The 25,833-nt window shown below is 46.7% G+C and overlaps 1 protein-coding gene across 1 annotated transcript; it reads right to left on the bottom strand.

Moving 5' to 3' along the window:
- Window positions 1-4,955: 4,955 nt before the first annotated feature.
- Window positions 4,956-24,332, bottom strand: LOC144153426 (uncharacterized). The gene is made up of 7 exons (XM_077685074.1): window positions 23,878-24,332; window positions 18,544-18,630; window positions 14,594-14,693; window positions 12,778-12,878; window positions 10,877-10,984; window positions 9,568-9,621; window positions 4,956-7,254 (listed from the first exon to the last, which is right to left on the bottom strand). The coding sequence occupies exons 2-7, from the start codon at window positions 18,613-18,615 to the stop codon at window positions 7,009-7,011; spliced, it is 681 nt and encodes a 226-aa protein (XP_077541200.1). The 5' UTR covers window positions 18,616-18,630; window positions 23,878-24,332; the 3' UTR covers window positions 4,956-7,008.
- Window positions 24,333-25,833: the final 1,501 nt, after the last annotated feature.

Consider the following 25,833-nt stretch of genomic DNA (forward strand, 5'->3'; position numbering starts at 1 on the left):
GTGTTACCCGTATCATGAATCCGCGATCAGTTCCCTCCTGTGGACCCCATATCTTTTTCTGTGGGTGACGCGTGAGGGGCGACACCACACGGGTGTTGAAAATTTCCCCGTCAGGGGAAGTTCTTATTGATTACACTTATTGGTCGATTGGTATTAATTGGCTGATTGAAATCATTGATCAGCTGCAACCGATTGAAATCATTTAGTTGTATTAAGCGTATTCTACAGATCGGCATGTACAACTAGGACATGCATCAACTTGATGCGTGCGATTGTTATACATACGTTACGAACGCAGCAGTCTCGGACTTGACAGCCAGCAATATATGTAAAAGCAAGCGCTGAGTGACTGAAGCGCGATGACGAGACCGACACGTTTTGGGGCTGATGAAGGTTATGAAATTGTTGATGCGAGATAATGGTCTTAAATTGACCGACTACACCTGTCGGCCATACGGCATTAGCTTGTAGCTTTCGTTTGCAATATATAATTCTTAAAATTGGGAGGAGCAGAGGCGTAAAAAATTTCGGAGTCATCCTGTCTTAAAGAAATGGATGTGGCCATCGAAGCTGTGAGATGCCGAGCCTCTTATTCTATTCTTCCGCCTCCTGCTCTTTCTTCGCTCTGCCCGTGCTGCGTCGTGCCGGCCGGCAGTGTTGACGTGGTCGGCGGGTGGCTGTGCATGTGTTCGCTTTGTGGCGTGGCCTTGCTTAGATGCGCACGTGGTTCTAGTAGTAGTAGTAGTAGTAAAGTTTATTCGCAACAAAGGTGGAGCGGGAAGGGGTAGAGTTAAGGGTGGAATCCTATTTCCAGAACTCCCGTGGCGAAAACCCCTAACTTGGCTCTTTCCAGCAGTTCTCGCTGGCTGGAGAGGTTCGAGCTGGACAGTGCCGCTTCCAACGACTCTATTGATGTGTTGTAATTATTCGGTTGTCATATGGTCGGGCAGTTCCATACAGTGTGGAAAAGGTCTGCCTTCAGATGGCATTTATGGCATTCTTCGCTGTACTTAAGTTATCTGGAAACATAAGTGCTAATCTGGACTTATGTAAGTGGGTATTGGCCTGGATTTTCCTAAGATTTTTGGCCTCCTCCGCGTCTAGGAGGTAAGTGTCGCCATTGTTTTTCTGGTCACGTGGTTCTCTCCCGGTAGACCGATGGAGAGGCGCCACCTTTGACCTTCCGAGCGTCACGTGAGCGCCTGGGCCGGGTTAATTTTCTTCTTGAAGTGTTCTCTTAACTCAGTTTTCTTGCTCTCCGACAGTGGCGCTATCGATACGTTCTCTTCCTGGCTTGTTTTTTAAACCCTGGAGCTGTTTAAGCTTGAGTTCCTTCCGTGCCTGGTGTTGCTCAAAAGTCGGAGCGGCAAAGTGGAGAGGGAAAAAAATGCTAGGTGCGGAAGTGTAAGGGAGAGTGGCGAGAAGTCGAGGAGTCGACGAGCAGATATGATCATTGCGCGCCTTGTTACGATTCAACGCGCCGCTACGGCGCTACCCTGTGCGAGCGTAACAAGATTGGTGTAGTGCGGTAAAGTTTTCCTGTGTTGCGGCAAAGCCCGCCCTCCGCAAACAAGATACGACAAGCCGGAGCTTGACTTTTACTTTGATTTTGCAGGCTTTCAAAACTGCTACTTTTAAACACACATTTGCGGGGAACTTTTATATTTGAAGCAAATTTTGTATTCTTTACTTGTTGTCTGCTCCATAGCCCGATTTTTTTTTTCACCGCTGTTTTAACTGGACATATTCCCCCGCACTCCGGGATTAGGACATTGTGCTTGCTGCTTTCCTTTACTTTTATTTATATCCTAGCTTGTCGGCTCTCCTCCCACGCACAACGTGCCTGTTACCTAAACATATGAAACATATAACAAGTAAAATGTTTTTTTCGTACCCTGTAAATTGTCTTTTCTTCAAAAAATGGTTTGGCTTCTAGTCCAGTTTGTTTATTTTATATTCGCTTAAGCCTTCCATAGCTTTGCTAGATCTGGTATATAGTTCCGCACTTTATTTTGTTCTTTTTTAAGGGGGGAGGGGGGGGGGTGGCATGTAATTTTCAAAAGGTTTAAAAGTCATTAAACTGGCTTTAATTTTTTTTTTTTTTTTTTTGTCTAGAAGTTTCTTCTCATCTCGATCTGAATTCAGAGCTACTTTACCTTACAGAACGATTAAATTTCGGACAGCAACTCACCTTCAATTCAGTAGTAGTAGAGAATTTTATCTCGCGGAGAAATGGATGTAGTTCCTCAGTTCAGGAGCCCAAAAGACTATTTGGCGATCTCTGCTGTGGATACTAGTAGTTGCTGGGCGTCGAAATAACATTCAGTCGCCAGGTTCAACCACAGCTTAGGGAGGAGAATTGGAAGATGAGGGGTGGCTGGGTTGTGCGCACACCCGATGGCGATGTGGGTAAATAGGGTGCCTGGTTGAAAACAAAATGTATACATCCTGTGGGGTATTTAGAGGCGGTGTAGGCTGGTAAGGTGATCGAAACGGGGGAATTCTACGGAGGTAATTTCTTTGTTTTAAGTGGGTTATGATTAGGAGGCGGGAGGGAGTGTCTGACTTGTTCAGAAATATGTCTGCAGGTGGTAAATTCTGAGACGGAAACCGGGTAATTAACCCAATGATAAAGAACTCTGTCTATTGTACATATGCCTAAATATACCCACAAGAAAGTAATCACAAGGAAAGAAATTGTGTGGAAAAGGGATCCCTGCGTGGGCGAAATACTACCGAGAAAGCTTTTTGATGGTCTGTGTGAATATATGAGAGCATGTACCGTTTCGAGTAATACGGCCCGGTCAGCCGTTGGATTGAATTGGCCGACTGAATTGAATTGGCCGAGCTCAAACTTACGAAATATTTCATTTCAGGGAAAGTGTAAAGTTTTAGTTCATTTGTAAAGGCGCCCTACACGGCCACCTTGCGAACTACGCCAATGACGTCACACTAATTTTCCATGTTGTTTGGTAACAGCACAGCTTTCGGAACTTTAGTTCTTTCTTATTTTATGGCTATAATAGTGAACTTTGCGCAGGGATAGAATGATGTCATCTTAATGGGGGTGGGTGGGGGGGGGGGGGGTAGCAGTTACATTCACTACTCATTCTGAGTGAGGAACGGTACTATTATGGCCCCCGTTTATATGGTGCGGTGCCGTCCCGTGTGTTAGTGAGGAACGCAGTCGGGTCTTGTTCCGGCTCATGGTTCGAGACGGCGTTTAGGCTACACACCGATGCCCTTTAAAATCGGTTACGTTACTATACACCAATGCATTGCTGGGAATGCGTTTTACCTCTATAAGACCCCAAGGAATGGGCTCATGATTAGGCTATTCACTCAAGATTACGACGTGTACGCACCCGAACGTTGGCGTCGAAGTCCTCGACAAGCACCCCTGAAATTTTCGCAGCATTAAAGAAGAAACAAAATCAAAGGTACATTCCCGCACCTCATTAGTCCAGTGTCCTCTTATGACGGTTGAACGCGCAATTTGTAAGGATCGTTTTATTACTGATTGTAGGCTGTCCCCAGCCCTGCCGCATCGCCTTGGTCTCTATGTGGGCCAACTTCGCGGTGGCGACGGTGGTTGCGATTGACACTCCGACTGAAGTGCGATCGGACATGCGCCATTCGATCGAGCTCCAGAACGTAAACGCGGTTTCAGCGACTGCTTCGTTCGTGAGATTCGTATACGTCAATGCTTCGGGATACAATGCAGTTGAACCTCGTTATAACGAACACTGATATAACGAATTATCGGCTATAGCCAACTAAATACAAACTTTGGTTGGTCACGCTTTATTTCAATGACTCTTATTCTTTTATAACGAAAGTGAAACTGTGAGAGCCGCGTGCACTATCGGATATAACGAAGAAATATTTGAACAGGAGTGTTAGAAGCTACTTGAAAAAAAAAAAAAAAAAACCCGTCGTCCGAAACTGCGGACGTATAAAGGCCCTTCTGTTCGTGGACACTGTGGAAAACTTCATCCTGCTCAGTGCTGTGAGTAGCCACCACGCGAATATCACATCCTTAATCAAATAAAGAAGGGCGCAGGCCTGTTTTGTCAAGTGAACTTTGTTCTGTTGTAATTTCGCGTACTCACGTTCCGGTTCATTGAGATTGAATTGCGATCGACAAGCAGAAAGGTAAGGGTTACCTCGTTTATAGTGGATTCGAAGCCTTAAAAAACGCATTTTTTTTCACGTATTTTTGCGCGAGCCAGTTTTTTTTATTTGTTAGAGCCGATTTTTACCTCTACTGTTACAGCGAATACCGGATATAACGAACTAATTTGCTGTCCCGATACTCCTCCGTTATAACGAGGTTCGACTGTATAAGGCATTCTGAGACACAGAAAGGCCATGCATGGGCTCATTCGAACACTAGTCTGCCTGTGCACGCTGAAGAGAGAAGAGTATGCTCTTACCTTGCGCTTGCGCCATATACGTGAAGGCGGAACTACTGAAGATGCTGCAACAAGTTGTTTATGCAGTATTGCTGTTATTGTTTGGTAAAGGCACAGTGAACTATTTCCAACACACGCCGGAGCCGAAAAGCATGCAACTATAGATTCGTATTTTTTTAGCGTTTCAATTATTTTATTCGTCTCTTACAAAGAAAACAGGTTGAACAGTGCAGTTTGAATGTGGTGAACAAAAAGCGAAAGCTTTGGCATGGCAGAGAAAAGTTGCCGGGAAATTGAGACACATGTTAAGTAAATAGACACTTGCTTTGCACTTGACTGAGATCCTCAAATTCCACATTATGTGCACATTGTGGTGAGAAACGATAGAAGCCATAGGTAATGCTGGAGCGATATCCAGAACCGGAAGAGTGATAAAGCCCTACATTTCCCGAAAGCAACGAAAATCGAGCCGCAACCCAGAATGTATGCCAGAGCCATAACATGATGGTGTGCCAAAGCCCGCAACTCGTGTATTACAAAAAAAAAAAAAAAAAAACTGACATCTAGGATGGATGCCTATGTATGTCTTTCTCATGATTTCTTCAAAAATACAAATGAAAAAGATAACTTTGATATGGAGAACAACCGCAGGCGAAATGCTCGACTGTTTCAGGTTGTTGCGTATGGTTCAAAGTCTAAAAAGTTGAACCAGTACAAACTTCTCGAAAATAGGTACAAACAGTGTTATCTACAAAGGCTTTGCCAGCGTCGCGTTTCGAGTTTCCAATAAGTTCATTGAAACATACCCGTCGGAACAAGCCAAAACGTCCGTGTAATATATAGTGTGGAGCATTTAAGGAAAAATCATAGAGGCATAACACTGACTCTCCATTTTATGATGATGATGCTCTTCTTTGGAAGTGAAGCTTTAGCAGTTAGAGTTACGTGCGTACTGAAAATATCTGCCGCACTGTTAAACCATTCACATTTTCCATCAAGACATTGCGTACTTATGTAGGACTTCAAATTTTCTTTGAAGAAGTATGTGATAGAGAGAGGGAGGGAGAGATTGAGAGAAAGACGCATCAACACCACGAGGTGCTTTTTTCGGAGCACTTACGCCACCGCGCTGTTGACAGCTGAATTATAAGTGGATTCACTTCGCTTGGTGGCTACCATTTAAGGAGTGGAGTTCCCGTACCCCGAATGTGGATGAACACTACAAAACTATAGCAGAGCAGAGAACCGGTCCCGGTATGGTACCCCGCAGGCAAGCGGCGCTACCGCGCGTGCGCAGAGGCGGTAAAACTGGTTGTGCGCTTCCGCAGGTGTACCGGGTACAGCACCATACCGGGACCGGTTCTCCGCCCTGCTATTACTTTCTACCGTGTACCACTAGCTTACGGAATGCTACCGGATGTTCTCGCAGAAGCAGCACAGCCTCTCGAATAGATCAAGTTTTTGTAGACCCTTAGGGCTCTGGAAAGCGTGTGCGAAGGATTCATACTGTATTTGTTTGTGTTTCCGTGAGCCTGTCTACAACAGGCAGCTTTGTTTCAGTTCACAGAGTACCTTTTCTTGGCAGACATGTGCAGACAGAAGGGACAAAACATGGAAAAAAAATCGTGCCCTTCGTTAAAACATTCAATAGAGAAATGGTGACCATGTATACGCTGCAGCGTGCAGCCGTATTTGTCTGATGTCAGAAGCGCATATAGTTCCCATGGTGTCGTTAGGCGAGGAAGCGTTTTTGTTTCTTTCTCGGGCATTGAGAGTGTGCGAAGAAGTTAAAAGTGCAACAATTCTGAGAATTATCTATTAATGCGTGAGCATTCTTATGCCGCTTGCCCGTGTCGCTAACCTTTCGTTTTGTTGGTGACACTCACGGAACACGTCAACACAGACAACGTCTCTTTCTTTGTTTCTTTTTTTTTAATTTAATCGTGTGACGGTGCTGGACAGTTTAGTGATTTAGTTAATTCGTTTTCAATTTTTCTGCTAAATCTTTTTATTTTTGTTATTTTTACTCGAACGCGTGAGTCCCCGGATTAGACTGACCTTTGAGATTCCGTCGCTTCGTTTTCCGTTTGTTTTTGTATTGGTTTTTTTTTTGTTTTTTAGTTCCCTGAAACGGACGATAGTTGCGAGGTTCGGCTATCAACAACCAAATTGGAAGACTTCTCGTTTCGTTTGACTATGTATATTTTTATTGCAATGAGTTACTCTAGACAATAACGGCTAAATGTCTTAACTTCCTGTCTTAACAGGTTTTTGCGCAGATACAAGGCATTACACTGTTCGCGTTGAAATGGGGTACTCGGCAAAGAATGCTTGCGCAATAATAATATATGCATCTCTGCGACTGCATTCTCATAAGCTCGGTCAATTTCTCAATATACTGTTCCTGCTCTCTCATGTCTGCTGCAGTCGGCAGGACGGGCTTCCGGCGCAAACGTGCCCTGGTGAGGTCGTTTACAATCTTATATCAGAGAATGTAAAATGTCTGTACATAGTTCGTCCTCTTCGAAAACGCCTACTTCCTCGACGGGCCGCGCACCCGATCGAGGCACCTCTCTCTCGTAGTTCTCTCTCTTTAAATGTACAGGCGCATGCCAATGCCGCTCTTGGCCTCCTCGGCATGACCCTCGTCGTAGCTCTCGTAGGGCGGCGGCTTCTGCAGATAGTCGAGTAAGAAGGGCGACAGCCGCTTGTGCGGCGGAAGGTCGTCGATGTGCGTCTCGGGCACCAGAGACGCCACCGAGGGCAGGGTCTCCTCTTGGCGATTCTCGCGCTCCTGCAGCTCCCGGTAGTAAGACACGCTCACCACCAAAAAGTACGTCTGCAACGGCAAGAGAGAAAAAGGAGGTCTGAAAGCAGCACGTTTCAGAATAAAAAGAAGAAAAAAAAACAACGTGTTTCCGGAATGAATCAGAATCGTGCAATCGGGACGAAGTGAAATGCATATGTATTCATCGCACCATCATACAATTCAAGATAAATTACAAGATCAATTACAGTATTAAAGCAAGACAAAGGCTGCTGACAACGCAAAAAAAAGGGGGTTGATTCTTCTGTCATAAGAATCGGTAAAGCACGAAAGTGAAATGTGCAGCGAAATCTGCAGCTGAGCATGATTTGCGGGTCGGCGGCTGTCTTTTGGGTGTTCTTGGCGAGCGACGTCCTGCTGGCGGGTCGCTTCGGCAAAGGTGTACTGGCTTCATTTCCGTGACGACGTCAGTGAAATCTCTGTGTGTCCCGGTATAAAACACTTTCGTGTAAAAATATAAAACCCTAATACGAACAACGTTAAGTATAACGTACTATTTGGTTCTAAAGGTTGCTTCCCCGCAAGTAGACCCTGTGTGCAGGGGTGCACCCTTTACAGGCCGCTGGCTTCGTTGTACTGGCGTCACTCCCTGACAGATATGACGCCACTCAAATGTTTGTGTATCCAGGAATAAAACACTTTCGTGTTAAAAAAAAGCAGTTCCACTCAACGTGAAAACTGTCAAGTGCGGAGCAGTGATTCGCCAAAAGGGCTGTGGCAACCTCTCTTGACTAGTCTCAGTATCAGCCTGGCGTTGATACCGAAAGTAGTCAAGAGAGGTTGCCGCAGCCCCTGAGAAGGCCTATATAGAGACACTGGATTGATTTATGGTCAATTGGGGATAATTATGCCAGAACTAATTCATTAATTTTTCCTTCATTAAAGTTGTTCAGTACTTTTTTGCGGCCTAGCAACGGCAGCCTCCATGGCAACAGTGCAGCACAAATATCACCCTAATAACTTTGCATATGAATACAGTGCGCCTGCGTGGCGCAACGGGATTGACATCGGCTTCGTATCGCGAGGGACCCAGGTAAGATCCCAACCACGGGAAGCGGGGATCTTTTCGAAGCCTCCGTTTGGGCGCGTGATGCCGCGTGACTGCGGCGGCTACATACCGTGACCCCGGACGAGCTGCCACGACAAGCCGGGCCCCTAAAGTGCTCCGCACTTAAAAACGAAACCATCGAAGACTATCCGCCACGTACGACATTTATGTGCCGCGTCAGCAATACGTGAGGTTCTGTGAATAAGCCTTTGGTTTCCAGAACAGACCGCCAAACAACATCTCCTCAACAGCATCGTTTACGTGCAAAAAGAAAAAGGTGAACTAAATTTAAGATGATGATGATGATGATGATGTCCTCAAAGATTTTGGCACGTACCCACAAGGAGGGATTGTGGGGACTTCAAAATACTAAATTATTTCCGGAAAGAGGCTGTAAAAGAAAACTTAGTTATGAATAAAACCCGAATTACCCATTAATTAGCACCCTTCAGCAATTCAAACGACCTGAAGCAGAAAGAAAATTTTAAATGCAATTATATATATCCCTTTTTGCAAACCCCAAGTTTGATGCGTCAATAGGTGATATAAGTGGAATCGAAAAAGTAAACGCCAAACGCTCAATTGCGTCCTTCAAAAGCAGTTGTCTAGCTGTTGATAAACGGAGGCAGTGTTTATGTTAATCCATCGCCATTTTCTTCATTTTGTGGAGCAGCAGTGGAATGGATGCGTTTACGCCGCCACGACCCCAAGGTCCCTGCCTCCCATGGGTCGAGCTTTAGCGTTGTGAGAAATCATTTGGTGCAATGCTACTAGGGAGTTAGGAGAGCGGAGAACCGGTACCGGTACGGCGCACGGTACGATAGTTGGCGCACCTGCGCATGCGCACAACCGGTATCGCCCCATCTGCGCACGCGCGGTGGCGCCGGTCGGCTACCGAGTACCGTACCAGGACCGGACCTACGCTCTGCTATAACTCTAATACTACTGCTACCAGATGAGTTGCGTGACGCCGAGTGATCAGGGTGACCTCTCACTGTGAAATGCACCCCGCAAATCGGGCACTCATTCTTTTACGAAGTTCTCGCCAAGTACAGCACCCTTTAGGAAAGGAAAAACCGCTCGCGAAACCCGCCGCGGAAATTTCCTCTGCGATAACACATCCCGAGCTAGAATGGCGAATTTTAGGCACCTTGGCAACCAGTTTCCTGCCCACTGATATGAAAGGGTATATAGCTTTCTATTTGTTTATTTCACTTCAACGAGCTGCAAGAACCGACGCATTTAAAGCAGGAACCGCGAAATGCGAAAGTACGTACCCTTGCCAAGACGATGAACAGAATCGGAATGAGAGCATTGAAGGGTATCGGCATCTGCAGTAGGAAATAAGAGACCCGTGAGTATTGGCAACAGTTCCAGATAACGGCAGCATTGTGGTGAACGAAAAATAAAATTCCCGGAATGCTCTTCGGAGTCAAAGCCTCATGTCGTAAAACGTGACCCACGATATTCGTTGCAGCGGCCCTTATCTCAATGAGAAAAAAACATGGCTGAAGAGATGGGAAATAAAGTGGCATCATTGTGGGTATGACAATGGCCGCCCCAGCCCAACAGTACATCCACATAAAGCGGCAGGAACACAGAGAAATTCCACATACGATGTTACATACATATCCCACAATTACAACGAGGTTACAGAAAAGAAATGCAGGAACCGCAAACAAGAATTTACGACCAATTCTCAATGTTCAGCGTCGCTGCAATGCAAATGACCGCAGCAAATTATCTGCTGCGTACGAAAAAAATGTTTTGTTCTTCTGATGTTCGTGATTTATACGTGCTCTGGATACGGAGTTCACGCAAATTAATAAGCATTCTTCATTTAAAATGTAACCGCGTGCGTGCGTGCGTTGGTGGCGTGTGCGAGTGTGTGCGTGTGTGTGCGTGTGCGTGTGCCTGCGTGTGCGCGCGTGTGTGCGTGCGATCGAGCGTATGCGTGTGTGTGTGTGACTGCGCGCGCGCGTGTGTGTGTGCGTGTGCGTGTGTGTGCGTCTGTGTGCGTGTGCGCGCGTGTGCCTGTGTGCGTGTGCGTGTGTGCTCGTGTGTGTTTGCGTGTGCGTGTGTGTGCGTGTGTGTGCGTGTGAGTGTGTGCGTGTGCGTGCGTGCGTGCGCGTGTGCGAGTGTGCGCGCGCGTTGAAGCGCGCGCACACACTTCGCGTATATATATGTACCCATGTAAATCCATGTGCATATGTATACTTGACGATAACGGTGCTACTATACTCGGTTACAACTCAATAACGGCACCACCTCATGTAGTGCATCACTCCGCCAAAGCGCCGGACCCGTGACGTCAGTGCGCGCGCGTTTTGAAAGGGGTTTGCTATGAATGCGTGATATCGTCTACATTGTCTCACGCAGTTTGTTTGTCGTCACTGGAGTCGTTTATAAGCATATTAAGTCCAAAAAATCACGGGAACGGCTCACGCCATGTTCAAAATATTCCCAGTAACGCCCTACTTGCGCCGCGCGGAGAAACATACGGCTACGGTGATAAGGCACAGCGGCAACTTCCGGTGCCGTTCTTAAGTCGTCACCGAGTATAGAAGGATCCGTCATAATACTCACGGTCTCATAGCGGCGGCAGCAGAGCACGATGAGGGCGGACATGAGCGCGGGTGACACGATCCCGCACGTGGTCAGTCCGATGTAGGGCAACAGCAGCCAGCGACTCTCCTGCGGGTGGACAAACAGAAACGTCTTATAAAAACGCGATCGCCTTGGATCTTCAGATCCTGAAAGCATCCCAGCTGCAGCCCAGCAAAGAGTTACCGGGCTAATCCCAAATGGAGGCACAGCATATATGTGAACACATGTGATGGGGTGTAGGCGTGCGTGCGCGCGTGCGTGCGTGCGTGCGTGCGTGCGTGCGTGCGTGCGTGCGTGCGTGCGTGTGTGTGTGTGTGTGTGTGTGTGTGTGCGTGCGTGCGTGCGTGTGTGTGTGTGTGTGTGCGCGTGCGTGCGTGCGTGCGTGTGTGTGTATGTATGTATATCCTTTTTTCTGCTTCTGCTAATAAGTAAGAAAGAGAGGAAATAAGGTTTGACATGGTAACGGCTGATGAATTGATGCATTTTCCTTTCAAACACTACAGGTAATATTATTGGGACTAACATTCTGTTTCTTGCAGCTTCATCCATCAAAGCCCTTTGTTATTCTAGTAAAGCGGTTCAAGGAAAGCGGAATGCTGAGCAGGTTGTCTCAACTACTCAGGCATGCTCGATATGCAATGTTTCAAGCACTGCACGTATATAACAGCTGCACTGATTTTGTCGGACGTTTTTTTCTGAACCAGACACACATGCGGTAAAACATTCTCGTAAAAATGTCTTGTTAACTTAATTCTAAGCAGCTAACAGAAGGTCAACGAGGCGCTCCTGAAAAAGAAATTAACTAAATTTGGTTTTTAAGCGCCGAACCTACCTGATACACAATACTTTAAACGTCCAAAATTTGAAGGTCTGACGCGCCAAAGCTACAGCTGTGCTATGAGACGTGCCGTAGCGTAGGGCTACGGATTAATTTGAACCACCTGGGGATCTTCAGCTTATGCCAAAACCGCGACATGCCGGTACCTTTATTTCCCGCCTCCGTGAGAAAGACGGCCGGCCGTCGCGGCCATGATCGAACGCGTATCTTTGGGGCCAGCAGCACAACGTTCAACGAAACAGCGTGACACACGGGACAAAGGGAAGAAAAGACGATACAGGCGCTAACTAACAATTATTTATTTGAGGACAAAGAACGGAATATATAGGCAAAATGTATTCGAAGAGTAGCCGTGCGCATGATCAGTGAAGAAAGTTAAGTTATTTACAAACAGAGGGAATGTTGCAATCAACGGACAACGCTATCTCGACAAGTACAAAATTTCTTTTTCTAAGAGTGCTGATGACGGGGTGCTTACATACAAGGTTCCTATTTCGTGTATCACAAACGCTTCACAGATTTCACGTGTGCGCTTGTCCTTGTATCTTCGTAAGATACTGCATTTCTCGAACTGTGGTGTACATCGGCAAGCCTTGACGTGTTGAGCAAGCGTGCTGCCCGTGCCAGTCTTCAGTGTGTTGTCCTGCTCCCTTAGCCTGTCGTTGATGCAACGCCCGGTTTGTCCGACGTAATTTGTTCACTGATCATGCGCATGGCTACTCTTCCAAAACATTTTGCCTATCTATTTCGTTCTTTGTAATCAAATAAACAGTTGTTAGTCAGCGCCTGTGTCGTCTTTTTTTCCCTCTGTCCCGTGTGTCGCGCTGTTTCGTCAAATGATGTACCAAGTTACCAAAATACAAACCTAGCTGCAGCGCAACGTTCCAGCCACTGAGACACAGCGGCACGTAATTTTCAGTGGAGGGGCTATCCGCGCGGTTCCGGATATTAATTTAGCCCACATGAGGCTTCTCGAAGTTCACTAAATTTTAGGTGGCGACCGCGAAGGGCTCTGAGCGCCGTTTCGTCGGTGCATACTCACCAGAGAGGTGGCCTTGATGGCCAGCCAGGAGGACATCATCTCGAAGAGCAAGATGAGGCCGAAGCCCAGCATCGCCATGAACTCCACCACGGGCGAGGCAGCTGCACGAGCAATCGCACTTCTGTAGAGACGACTCCTCGATCAACGGAGAACGTTGTGCGCAATTCGGCATAACGCTGTGAACACCGCGAGGTTAAGGATGAGACGTAGGAGACACAGCACAGCGTTGGCTTCGAATGAAATTTTATTACACGTGTCACGCAGTGTGAATTGCTTGACGAGAGTAACCTAAATAAACAAAGCGAGGAACGAAAGCTAGTTGAAAAAGGAAAAACACAACCATAGAAAAGGCAAAAAGCAACCACATACAAAGAAAGAAAGAAGCAAACAAACAAACATTAATGTTTTCAAAATGGGTAGTAATTATTGTTTAATAATTTTTAACATTATATATAAGAACCACTGAGGTGTTATCGTGACATTATTTGTATTTATTTTTTCGCCAAAGGCAAAAGCAAGGCAAACGAGGCTCGAAGAGACACAGACTAAGGTATTTACTAGATGTTCATAAGCAGTTGCATTAACTCCTGCATCCGAAAGATAAAATACCATAACCTGCATTTTAATTCCCATCAGTAATTCTCCGATTCCCAAGCCACTAAGGCACCAAGTCCAAGAAAGATAGGAAACAGCGCTGAGTCCCGTCTTTCTTAGACTTAATTCGCTGTTCCACCCCTTTTAAAGGTACAAAATTTAAAAAAAGCAGAAATTTCGAGAATTGTCTACGAATGCCTAGCATATTTATGGCGTTTGTCTAGAGTGTGAGTTTTTTACACGCCAGCCCGTACGGGCAACTAAAGCTCTGTCGGTGTTATTGCGGAGCACGGGCTTGGACCAAGTGTTGTGATTAACTTCACTACCAAACTCTGTCTACGTGCTTGAAAATTCGTGCGCATCACCTCCATTTTTATTATTTATTTATTTATTTTAATTTACAGAACGTCATGTTTTTGTTTCCTCGTATGGCGTAGCAAGCTACGCGAAATGGCTCGGCTAACCTCGCTTTTACCATTAAACGTATTCTGACTCTATCTCTATCCTTTACAGAGAAATGTGGCTATGAATAGCGAAAGACGTTGGGTTTTATTCTTCTTAAGTTTTATTTTGTTTCTTTTTGGCCAATGATGTAAATTTATACAATTATGACGATGAAGTGTCTTTACTTCGTTAATTCCTTTTTTGCTTTCGAAGATGCAAGGCGTCCGCTTATGCTATTTTTTATTCGTATTTTCAACGCTCTGTGCGGACTTTTCTTGCACAGTGTTCGTTTTTTTTTTTTTGGGGGGGGGGGGGAGATGTATAAAATGCATATTTTTGATTTTGTCAGAACATTCTTGAGAAAATTTTATGTTTTCCAGTTTCCTTATTTTTTTTTTTAGTTTTTCGAAGTTGTGTCCGACCAATTATCTTTTCATTTACGCTACTATAATGATTAAAGGTGTTACTTCCGCAAAATTTGCATTTTTGTATAAAGGTTACGCGGTCCTGCAGCTGTGCAGGTACTCGGAAAAGAATGCTACGCAATAACAACGCATTTAAGGGCCGCTCCGTGACGACCGTGTCTCCAGCGCACCAGCCATGTCCTTCCACTCCACCATCCCCAACTCTATCCATTCGCTGTTTTCCTGTCCATTCCTTCCAACTACTTATTTATCATCCCGAACGAAACACAGCTTGCGGACGTAAACGCAGACCGCGCAGCCGGAGTTCGAGCGCCGCATGGCGCAAGTGGCGAAACGGGGTCGCGCGTGCTTACGTGTCACGTCGAATCCCAGGGCCCTGTTGAGCGACTCGAGGAAGCCATTCTGATGGTACAGAGAGATCATGTACACCACGAACAGAGTAGTCGCTGAGAACTGAAACCAAGAGGAGAGCGCGGTGTTGCGGTCACGTTCGCGGTCGCATTGCGATTGTCGGGCAAAACATCTACAGCTTCCACGCGTCTAACGAACTAGCAATTACGAAACATTGCAAGGCAGGAACGTATTGTTACAACATTCGGGTAATTTTTATTTAGAGCGCTCCAAAATGTCGCTCATAAAAACAACATACAGGGCTAGTTTTTTTACAGCACCTGAGTACGTTGAAACAATGCTGTGTTGGGTTTAAGTTCCATCCATTGAATGTGTAAAAATTACGTTAACGTCCACCGTTAACGCAATCGTAATACCTTTTTATAACTCGGATTAAATTAGCGGCCACATGCCCTACATCCCTGTCACGTAAGTTGCGCCACGCTTTGTTCCGCACAGCTGTGTTCCAGGAAAGCGTTAAACGAGACCGTTGAACTCGTCCTTTCATTGTGTGCGGACGTTTACTCCATAGGTCACTGATCTCCACTCCCGTGCTTCGGTAAGGGTTAAGAGAACACGAAAACAACGTACAACTTGTCTTCACGTGTGTGTGCGTGATAATTCTGAAGTTGTTTACTTCCCTCTACAAATTGTCCACTTCACTCTACAAATTGTCCACCAACATCTCACAACCGCGAACAAAAGCAAAAAATGATTGATTGATTGTAGGGTTCAACGCGCCTACGCAACGCAGGCGATGAGGCGCGCCGTAGTGGAGGGCTCCGGATTAATTTTGACCACATGGGGATCCTTAACGTGCGCCGAAATCTCGTACACACGGGTGTTTCGGCTTTTCGCCTCCATCAGAAAAGCGGCCGCCGCGGCCGGGAATCGAGCCCGCGTCCTCGTGCTCAGCAGCGCAACGCCTTAGCCACTGAGCCACCACGTTGTGTGCAAAAGCAAACAGCTCACATAAATTTCTTCGCCCAGCCCGCCTTGGCCGAGTTTCCTTTCCCCCTCTGCTTTGTTTACAATATCTGAAGAAAAAAAAGCAAAAATAAAGGGCGAAAGTCATGAGTGATACACTGCCTTTGTGCTGCAGGGTTCAACCTCGAAAAAAACACGCAGTGAAGAAGCGACCGGTGTTCGTGTTTGCATCAACGCTGCACTTTGTAGTGAATAGATTTCCACCCCGGCTCTTCTTTACCAATTTTTATTTCCGGTTTTCCCCTCGTTGCGTTCAGGCGCGCTCCACCCGTCTCTCTCCCTCCCTCGTAGTGGCCTAATTTTTTATGGCTGCTTCACCTAGCGCCCGTAAGAGCTGAGGTGAAGGTGAACCCGCGACAACGAGAGCGAACCGCTGCGTTCACATCGTGCGAAGATCCCTAAGGAAGAACTATAGGCCAGCACCACAGTTATGAGCACCCTTCTTGATATTCAGAATTGAGGGTGGAAAAGGAAGTGAAGGAGTAATAACCGTAATCCGGAGTGAAATAAGCGTAAAAAAGGACATTGAACCTTATTGCTTTAGCAGATGTGCGTGCATCTTGTAGTAATAGCCACTACACACCCTTAAAAGCGGAGCTGTATAAGCTTGACTTCCATCCGTGCCTGGCGTCGCTCAAAACACGGCGCAGCGGAGCCGAGAGAAGGAAAATGCTAGGCCTAGGAGTGTGAGGGAGACCGGCGAGGAAAAGTGGGGAGCGCGCGCTTCAAGAAAAAAAAAAAAAAAAAAAAGAAACGCTTCCCGTGGCCAGAATCGAACCTGTGTCCCTCGCGTTATGAAACTGGTGCATATCTGACTGCGCTATATATTTTTTTCCCTCTTTAATGCATGGGAATTTTAGAAAACTTCAAAAGACAAGACACTTAACACACAATATAAACACTAATAGACAGCAAAGGGCAAGGACATCAGTTGAATAAAGATCAAAACTCAGGCAAGCAAACGCACGCATCCAAAAGAGGCAGCCACTCTGGTGGATCACTCTGCGCAGCATAAACGCTCCGCACCAACGCCGCCTGTTCCCGAAAAATGCACTTGGTCGGCCTAGGGGGTTCCGCATGCCGATCAGTCATGCGGCACTTCCACAAGCTAAACAATCATAGGAGAACGAAAACGTCATATGGCACCCGATTAACATCTTCAAATGGCAGGAAGCGAATGGTGTACGGGGTGATGTCAATGACCTTTTTTTAGTGTCCGCTGCAAAACGTCCCAGAAGAACACAGCGTCCCGGCACAACACAAAACAATGATCAATTGTCTCTGGTTGATTACAGAGGCGAGAATTGACCGACCAAGGAATAGACATTCCCTTTTCGCGCAGCCATCGAATTCGGGGCGCTCAGGATTTCCTTTGGGTACGTAGTGCGGGCGTTGGCTTTGGACCGTGACTTAGTTGAGTGGATGGGTGGTGTGGCGCACGTCGAGGATTGGCTGCGCCTAGTGATGACCTAAGCTCTGACGTGCACGTATTCTAGCTGAGAGAGACGGCGTGCGTCGGCGGTGTCAGTGTCCGATCTACCGATAAGATGGACAGACCTATAAGAAAAGCCAAGTTAAAGCCATAGTAAGGACCGCCAGCTCCGTTGTTGTGCAGGTGGCCCAATTTTTCAAAACAACAAATGTGATTCTCGGCCCAATTTGTCAGAACAACAAATATTTTTGATCACAAGTGTCTGAAGGTTGGTCCTCCATCGAATTACCCGCGACAATGCCCCAGAGTGTTAGTCCCTATCCTCTGGGATAAGGACGAACACTCTCGACAGCTAGTTTCAGGCCGCATCGCAATGGGCTCAAACGAGTCAACAAGCTGCCCGTAGCACTGTGTTGAACTCGAGCCGTTATTTCTGCCCAATCGGGTCAATCCGTTGTAAGCTACAAAATCTTGCATACTCTGTACAGAAGGCACTGAGCTCAACATTGCGACACTGGGGAAACACGTAGTGCAATGCTTGCTGCGACAAGAGCTTGGAATAGCGGCTGAAAAACTATCCGCCATTCGACGATAAAAAGTGAAATTACCAGCACTTTGTATGCAACAGCCACATGCGTAATATTACGTTAAAACGGCCGAGGTGTCTGTACGCGCGGGCACATCGGCGTGTCGAAAGAACGATGCAAGATATATATGGCAATTTCTCGCAGGATGTCCGATTTGAAAGAAAACCGGCGTCACTGGGCCTCATCGATTCACCATCCTCGGGTAGTTCAAGGGTGGCCCGAGGGTGATTCTCGCCCATGAATCACCGTAGGAATTGAAGAAAACGGATCCGGGATTGAGCGTGGGACAGTTCGCCATGAATCGCGGACTGTTAACTGAAGAGTTCCAGTGTGAGAAATTTACCTGGGCGAAGCTAGCTGAGGTAATATCCGTAAAAAAATTTCACCCATAGCCCGCTTTCCTAATATTTATAAATGCGTACATGGATTGTGGCCCAGAGTAAAACTAAACAGATACGGAAGGTATCGTATTTTTTTCTCGTGTTGGAGTGAGAATCTGAAGTGGGGTTAAACCAGTATAGCTAAAAGCCTGCCCGCCGACTTCGCGATTTTGGTGCTCTAATGTTGGTGACGCAAGAACTTTTAGTTCACAGGATGAATTTGGTGGCGGACGCTTCAAACAATGAAACAGGTGGTAGAAACGCGGATAACCCATCAAGCCGACGGCGTTTTATATTTCCCCTTTTTTCCTTTTTGACCGCGAAGACTCCGCCACTGGTCATTGGATGTGGTGGGGGATATTTCTATAAACAGCCGAGACCTTTTCTTTGTGAACGTTTCGCGAGTGAAATAGAAACTAACACTCAGATTACCTTCATTTCCCACTTAAACCAACTGCGCTTTGAATTTGAGCTGCACGGCGTCGGTACAACGACATATATTCAAACGAATCCAAAACTGGACTTACCAACGTTACAAAGGCGGAGAAACGCGTGCCTCTCTGGAGAGAGCACTTGAAGAGGCCAGTTCTTTGAGCCATCTTCTCTGTCTCAGCCTGCAAAAAGGAAAAGAGAGAGAGAGAGAGAGAGAATATCCTTAAAGCTACTTATTATTATGGGGCACGTGTATTATTCAGGTAGTTTTATTTGGCCTAATATTTCCTAAACCATTCAATATAATAATAATCATCATCAACAGCCTACTTAGGTCCACTGCAGGACGAAGGCCCTTCCCAACGACCTCCAACCGCTCCTATCCCGCCCCGCTCGAGTCCATTCTTTTCCTAAGAAATTCCTCATTTTGTCCCTCCATCGAGTAATTTCCCTCCCCCTTCTTCTAGACTCGTCCCTCTGTATCCAGTCTGTCGCCCTCGTAGTTCACCGGTCGTCATGTCGCGTAACTACGAAATGACTAACTACGAAACTAACTAAGGAGTTTGCCTAACTGCGACATCCTTGTTTTTTCCCAGCTAACTAAGTGGCCAGCCGAGGTCCATTACTTTTTCTTTATTTGAACTATGATATCTTCTACTTTGGTTTGTTCATTGATCCAGGAAGCTCGTTTCCTCTCCCTTAACGTTACTCCTATCATTCTCCTTTCCATGGCCTGCTGAGCCGACCTAAGTTTGCTTTTAATTTGTTTAGTAAGGCGCCAGGTTTCCGCTCCTTATGTCATCACCAGCAGGACGCATTCGATTTTTCGGACCTGGAGGGGAACAAAAAATAGTCCGAATAAAAGAGCAGTCCGATAAATTCGTGAGTCATTACTCTCACGGGACAACTGGCGGTTCCTCGGGAAAGTCCGGAATATCCGGCGAGTCCGAATTTTCCGAGACCGAAAAAACGGTCGGCTACTGTATTCTCCTTGTTAGGGATAGAGGCAGCTTACTTTTCATCATTTGGGAGAGTTGGCCGAGTGCACCCCAGCCCATACCTATTCTGCACCGAATTTCTTTCAATAAGAAAATTCAATTTTGCATTCCATCGCAGATGTTATTGGCTGAAGCGACGTGTCTATTCTCTCTGTCTATCTTCCTCAAACATTGGTCAATTTCGGAGGCAGGAGTTCGGCTTAGATGATCTCGGCCGGTAATGAGGTTTTAAATTTTTCCCGCTTGACTCATGCAAATTTTACGCGTCGAGGTGTTATTTTGTGCCACGGATCATCCTGATCTAAATAAGGGGTCAGGTCAGTGGCAATGCTGCGTTTCTTCTTCATTTCATTAATTCGTACCCTGAGGGACAGAGGCATTTCAGTGACGGTAGTAAGCTACAAGGTTGTAAAAAGAACCGTGAACAGCAACAAAAAGTAGCAGGCAGATAGTTAAAACTTTATGCGTCCTAATAATAAAATGGTTGCTAGCGCTGTCCGAAATTGATGGTTGTTTCTGTTTGTGGCGGTCGGTCTTGCGACGTCCGGGCAATAAACGACTGAAATGAGGCTTTTGTGTTACACGATATTATTGCAATTTCGTGTCCCACGCCCAACTCTAACTCTAAGGCACCTACGAGGTTGCAATTCAAACAAGTGTAGAGTATGCAAGCAAATAAAATGTGACACATTTTTGTTGATAAGAAAGCTGTCGGAACGATTATCATTGCACTAAATGTCAGCTCGGGAGCGTAGCCTCCGTAGAAATTTGAGTTCAGGATGCCTTACAGTGCTTTTTGGGAATATTTTGCATAATTTAATTCTGAATAAAATTCCCATTTACAGCTAGCCTCCCAGGGGTATGAAAGATTACCGCTTCCACAACATCCATACTTCGCCTTTTTACAAACATAAAAACTGCACAAAGCTCGCTAATAAATAAATATTCGTCGTGTAGCGCGGTAATGCAGTCCGCAATAAAGAGAAAAGGAGGAAAGAATTTTAACGAGTCACAAGAAAAGCGAGTTGTAGAACTTGAGGCATACGCACACGTCAAGACAAACAGCGTGAAGTGCGAACGACCGAGATGGACCCCACGGAACGACGAGCAGTGACTTGAGCGGTGCGGGCAAAGAAACTTCAGTGAGCGCGAATTCAGTGCGCTCTAAAGGAGCTTGTCGCATATGCAGGCAGCCGCAGTACCCACATGTGCGGACGCGCAACGCAGCTGCCGTGCGACGGCGGGCTTCGCGGCCCCAATACCCGACGGTCCTCACGCGGCTGCTCTGAATCTTTATCATTCCCCTCTAGACTGATTTGTGCGGCCGTACACAACTTCAAACGACGAGAAAGGCTCGAGGGAGAAAATTGCGGTCTCCAAAAATAATTAAAAAATTACGTAACGCCAAACAAAACTAATCCAAGTGAATGCTCCGAGCACCGACTCCACCCACGATGTCATCCCTTATCTGGTGTAACGTGTTCCTCTACAAGATTAGTCCGCTAATGACAGTTCAAAAATAGATCTCACGCACCAGCTTTATGTATAAGGCGCTTTCAGCACAACGTGCGATCGTAAGACACTATTTATCGCCTTCCTAACCGAGAAAGCGCAACAAGTATTGAAAAACGTTCAAATTTCGCGCTACCCTGACGTCATATGGGCCCGAGTGACGTTCAGGGGTTTATTCAGAATTTAGATTTTGGGGGGGTGTCGGTGGGATGTTTGAGGGGGGGGGGGGTGTTGTATAAATCCCTAGGCAGGGTGCTTGTGGTTTTGGAATCTTTTTTTTTTTTTTGGGGGGGGGGGGTGTCGAAGTCCTTCTGGGGGTGGTGTTGGGGGGGTGTTAGGGGGGGGTGTATAAATCCCTGGTGACTTTATATGGGCCAGCACTAAAACAGTTATCTGTGGGCTAAGGCCGGGTTCCGACTGTTGCCGCAACTGTCGTAATATTTTTAAAGAATGACGTCATTTCACGTCTCAGCCAACCGAACTGCGTGACATGCCGTTTTTTTACGTCCATAGCTCACGCTATGGTACGCCGGTAGTCTGAACATAGCCTAAGTGCACATTAGCGCACGGCCGGGCTAGAGCGGCGGCGCGCGCGCGTATACACAGCGCGCGCCGCCGCTCTAGCCCGGCCGTGATTAGCGTCAAGTGGTGCGGTCAAGCGGAACTAGAGGTCCCACATCGCGCAGTCGCGTTTTCTGGCACTGGCTTAACCAATCACACAAGATCCTGTGACGTCACGGAGAAATGACCGGAATATGGCAGGGGAGTCGCCACTGCTTCATACACCCACGTTCTTCTTTGCTATCTCGATTATTCCTTTGACTTTTGCGGTAAAGTTGGTACCATTGTTATCGGGACAAGGCAGTATTTTTAAAAGCCAAACTTGTATTTTGTCCTCAAGGCCCCTTCAAAGGATTGGTTGTATATATGTTTTACCTCTACAATCTGTGCACTGACGAATACAATATGCGCATGTGCCGCTTCAGGTCTGCCACCTGCGCGCTGCCCCTGCAAAACCTTAACAGGCTCTTCACCCCTATAAGCACCAGACTCCGTGTAGCGCTGGTAGAAGGCGATAGTTCGAATTGGCCAATAAGAGCGGCGGATGCACCGGAATCAAGCGATAAACCGACCGGGCGCATTACTGCACAAAACAATGGATGTTCATACAAAAACGGGACATAATGCTTGAATGAGAGTTGCGAAGGAGACAGAATATATATATATATATATATATATATATATATATATATATATATATATATATATATATATATAGAGAGAGAGAGAGAGAGAGAGAGAGAGAGAGAGAGAGCTGGACAACCCTTAAAATCGTCACCAGATTTTAACGTCCGCAAGTGTTCCGTGACCCCGTATTATCAATGTACTTTTATCTCTGCTGCATGCAAATTCGCCTCAAATGTCTGTAACGCGTTGGATACCTCTTTCGCTCAGTGAGCTCTGCAGTGTATTTAACTCAAGCTGCATACCAACAAACCCAGACGGCAGTGTACGTATGCACTGCCAACAACGGTTTTTGTAAGCCCGGTAGCGAAAATCCATTGCTCATAATTTCTACTGGGGCTTCTAAGCGCGTTTTGGCTTTCAATGATTCTCTCTTTATCGTTCTTCGTTTTCTATTTTTTTAAGTTTTATTGTTGTTGTTGTTTTTTTTTTTTTTGCCCTGACAGTACTACTCATCTCTCTTTGTTTGGGTAAAGGCGTTCTTCTTGCACTTTCTCCACATCGCGTACCAAGTGTTCGCGATCGTGCGTGCATATTTTAGTAATCAATATTGTGCATGAAAAACTGAAAGCGGGTGAAATGCCTGCGACAGATTTGGAAAAATAATTAATGAAGAAGCACCCACAAGACATGACATCAGCGGAGCACGAAGCGGGACATGTCGTCATCGCAGCTACTAATCGATTATTTGCTAGTAGAGATACGAAAGGAAAGATTATTCCGAAAAAAAAAACGTAAAGCATCTTCTACTCTCCTTTTATTTCGTTCAGGTAATGATAACAACATTTCGGTATTGTACCAAGGCCCTCAGATTCTATTACACTGCCAGGTGATTCTACGTGCAGCATGACCTTAAATGAATATTCCTAAAGGTCGGGAACCTTGAAAATCTACGAAGGCCCGCCCTTTATAAAGTCACGGTGATAATAAACTAATGGCGAGCCAACCAGCACCCGTTGCGATTTATTTTCAGACTACGGTTGGTTGTATTTCTTGTCACGTAGTCAGTATTCTTCCGCGGTAGCATTTTCATCGAAAAGCAAAGGCCACCGGAAATTGCTGCCGTACGACCCAAGGGGCACGGCTGCGCCTCAGCAGCGCCACTGCGCGGCCAAGTGGCCCTTTTTGCATTTTTCTCTCGCACGGCTGCACTCCGACTGCCTCAGTTTTTCACGATGACTAGGCAGAGTTGTTTTCGAAGTTGTCTACGGGTACCACTGCCTCGAAAGATGCTGTTCAGGCTACTCGCAATGCCTATAGGGTTTTCCAAAAGTCACATCATCTTTATTAAAATAATCTAAATTATTACTGCCTACCCAGTTACCCGAATGAAAAGTCAGCCATGGCCATTTTGGCCATCCTTATTCGCTACAAAATTCCGGTTTTCTATATGTCATCCTTGTGCATCATTGTAGTTCATCATTAACAAAGAACCTACTGCGACGGTTAGAACGTTGATTCTGTTGCTACGCTACCTCGATCCACATGACTAAACCCCTGTTTTGTTACAGCCGAAGCCTGCGACCCCGCGTCTGAATCCCCTTTCTTTCAAAACGCACCGACAGCCGGGACACTTGCAGCCTCCAAAAAGACGGGCCCCGAAAGCCGCATACACGTGCCCCCCTTGGGCTCAGAGAGTGTATACGACGAGCGATTTTCGTGCGAACGACTCACGGCTTGGGTGCAGGCGTGGCAGCAGCGGCGGCAGGTCGGTCACCACGGCCTCAGCACAGCGCACAGGCGAGCAATCACTGCGGCCGCCTTCCAAGACGCAGCTGCCAGCTGCGCGGCAGCGCTAGCGACGCCTGCGACGCTCCCCGAGCTTGCGACCAGCTGCGAACCGCGGCTCACTCCGCGAGCCGGGGCCCCAGCGTCACCGTGGACGCACGAGACACGCGGGCGTCCGCTCGCCAAGCAGCGTCAAACTGCAGCGCGCACCTCAACTCGGAACACGGAGCAAGAATACACGCAGGAGGGGAAACTGCCCATTGCGGCAAGCACAGGCAATCGAGTACGACCCGATAATATCACAAGGAACACCATCGCGGACTACAAAGCTTCGTAGCTACTACGGAAAAGGAAAGGGTAGGGGCTTCTGACGGAGGAAATGATGGCGGCCACTGTTCATTCCGGGCTGCGCAGTGAAATTCCGATCGGGGCGACCGCAGTTTCCTCTACCGCGATAGATGCCGCTAGCTTAACTACAGGCCAAGCGCTTGTGACGTTATCTGGCCGCCCTAGCCAGCGACGCTTCCCTTCCTGTCTTGTGTCTTGTTCACACTCCGTGACTCGGATGCGCGGTATACCGCACAATATGTGTCCAGTTCGCTCACGTCGTCACAGCTCTAACCCGCCGCCGTGGCTCAGTGGCTAAGGGGTTGCGCTGCTGAGCACGAGGTCGCGGGTTCTATTCTCGGCCGCGGCGGCCGCTTTTCTGATGGAGGCGAAAAGCAAAAAAAAAAAAAAAAAAAGTCCGTGTGAACGAAATTTCGGCGCATGTTAAAGATCCCCAGGTGGTCAAAATTAATCCGGAGCCCTCCACTGCGGCGCGCCTTATCACCGGCGTTGCGTCGGCGCGTTAAACCCTACAATCAATCAATCACTCAATCAATTCACCAGCTCTATCAAGCCACTGGCTTGATAGGGTTTGCCACAATGATCTGCTTCCGTCTCAATCAACCAGAGCGGCAAATTAGGAAACTGACTTGCTTGCGATGGCCCAGCGTCTCTTTAGGCGGCAGCGCCACACTCGATCTTATCAACGGGGAAGGCGTCCTGCGTGAGGACTGGCTTTGTTTGAAATTAGAATACGTCCTTGCCTTGCCCCCCTTGATGAATACCCTGTTCATCGCTGGCAATGAATGGCCGCTATAGTAGCCAGTAACAGTGCTTGTATACATGGCCGGCATTTGCACCGAATTGCCAAAGAATTTCTCTGCTGACGCAGAACGCAGTTTTATCAACAAGAGAATAGAAGAAATTACTTCAATGAAGTTGAATAACACGGCCTAATAGCGTTAAAGCGTATAGCGAAAGTAAATTTAATTGTTTGGCGAACCGATATGACATACCGATAAGACCCATTAACTTCCGAGCTGTGTAGCGAACCTCTTGAAGCGAGCCATGTATTAGAGGGGCGACATGTGAGGGGAAATGTGGTGGGAGGTAGGTTTGAGCGAAAATATATTTTTCATTTGATAAGCGAAACGGGACGCCATCAACATCGGTCCGCTGTTCAAGGCATAAAAGCTACATCAAATACGCTGGGATGCCTTGGACGCGGTCGCACGCGCTGAGATCCTTGATAAAGCCCCAACGAGATACTCAAGACCGTCGTAAATGATCACACATGTATTGCCAGAGAAAATAAAGCAAGATTAACTCTGAAATGCTTTGTATATGAGGCTTAGCTCGTAATACGTGACACATTCTGCATATACATTCATTACCAATTTTATTAAGTGCCAACGCTAGGCCAACACAAGTAGCAACACTACACAAGAAGAAGTCCCAACACAAATAGGGAAGCTCATACACCCTTATCTGCAGTTTTTCACCCATTGTGGGCAGCCGGTTTTGAGCACCCAGTCTTTTATCCTTTTCATAAATTTGCAGGCGTAGTCAGTGCTC

This window comes from Haemaphysalis longicornis, unplaced genomic scaffold, assembly GCF_048455015.1.
Source record: "Haemaphysalis longicornis isolate Haplotype H1 unplaced genomic scaffold, Haemaphysalis longicornis Haplotype H1 scaffold_9, whole genome shotgun sequence".
Lineage (NCBI taxonomy): Eukaryota > Metazoa > Arthropoda > Arachnida > Ixodida > Ixodidae > Haemaphysalis > Haemaphysalis longicornis.

Bases quoted from the DNA above. Each gene is read 5' to 3' on its own strand.
- LOC144153426 (XM_077685074.1), bottom strand. From the start codon at position 18,615: ATGGCTCAAAGAACTGGCCTCTTCAAGTGCTCTCTCCAGAGAGGCACG. The intron at 14,694-18,543 runs GTAAGTCCAGTT...TCTTGGTTTCAG, and splicing joins TCTCCGCCTTTGTAACGTTG to TTCTCAGCGACTACTCTGTT. The intron at 9,622-10,876 runs GTGAGTATTATG...TTCCTACTGCAG, and splicing joins GCTGCCGCCGCTATGAGACC to ATGCCGATACCCTTCAATGC.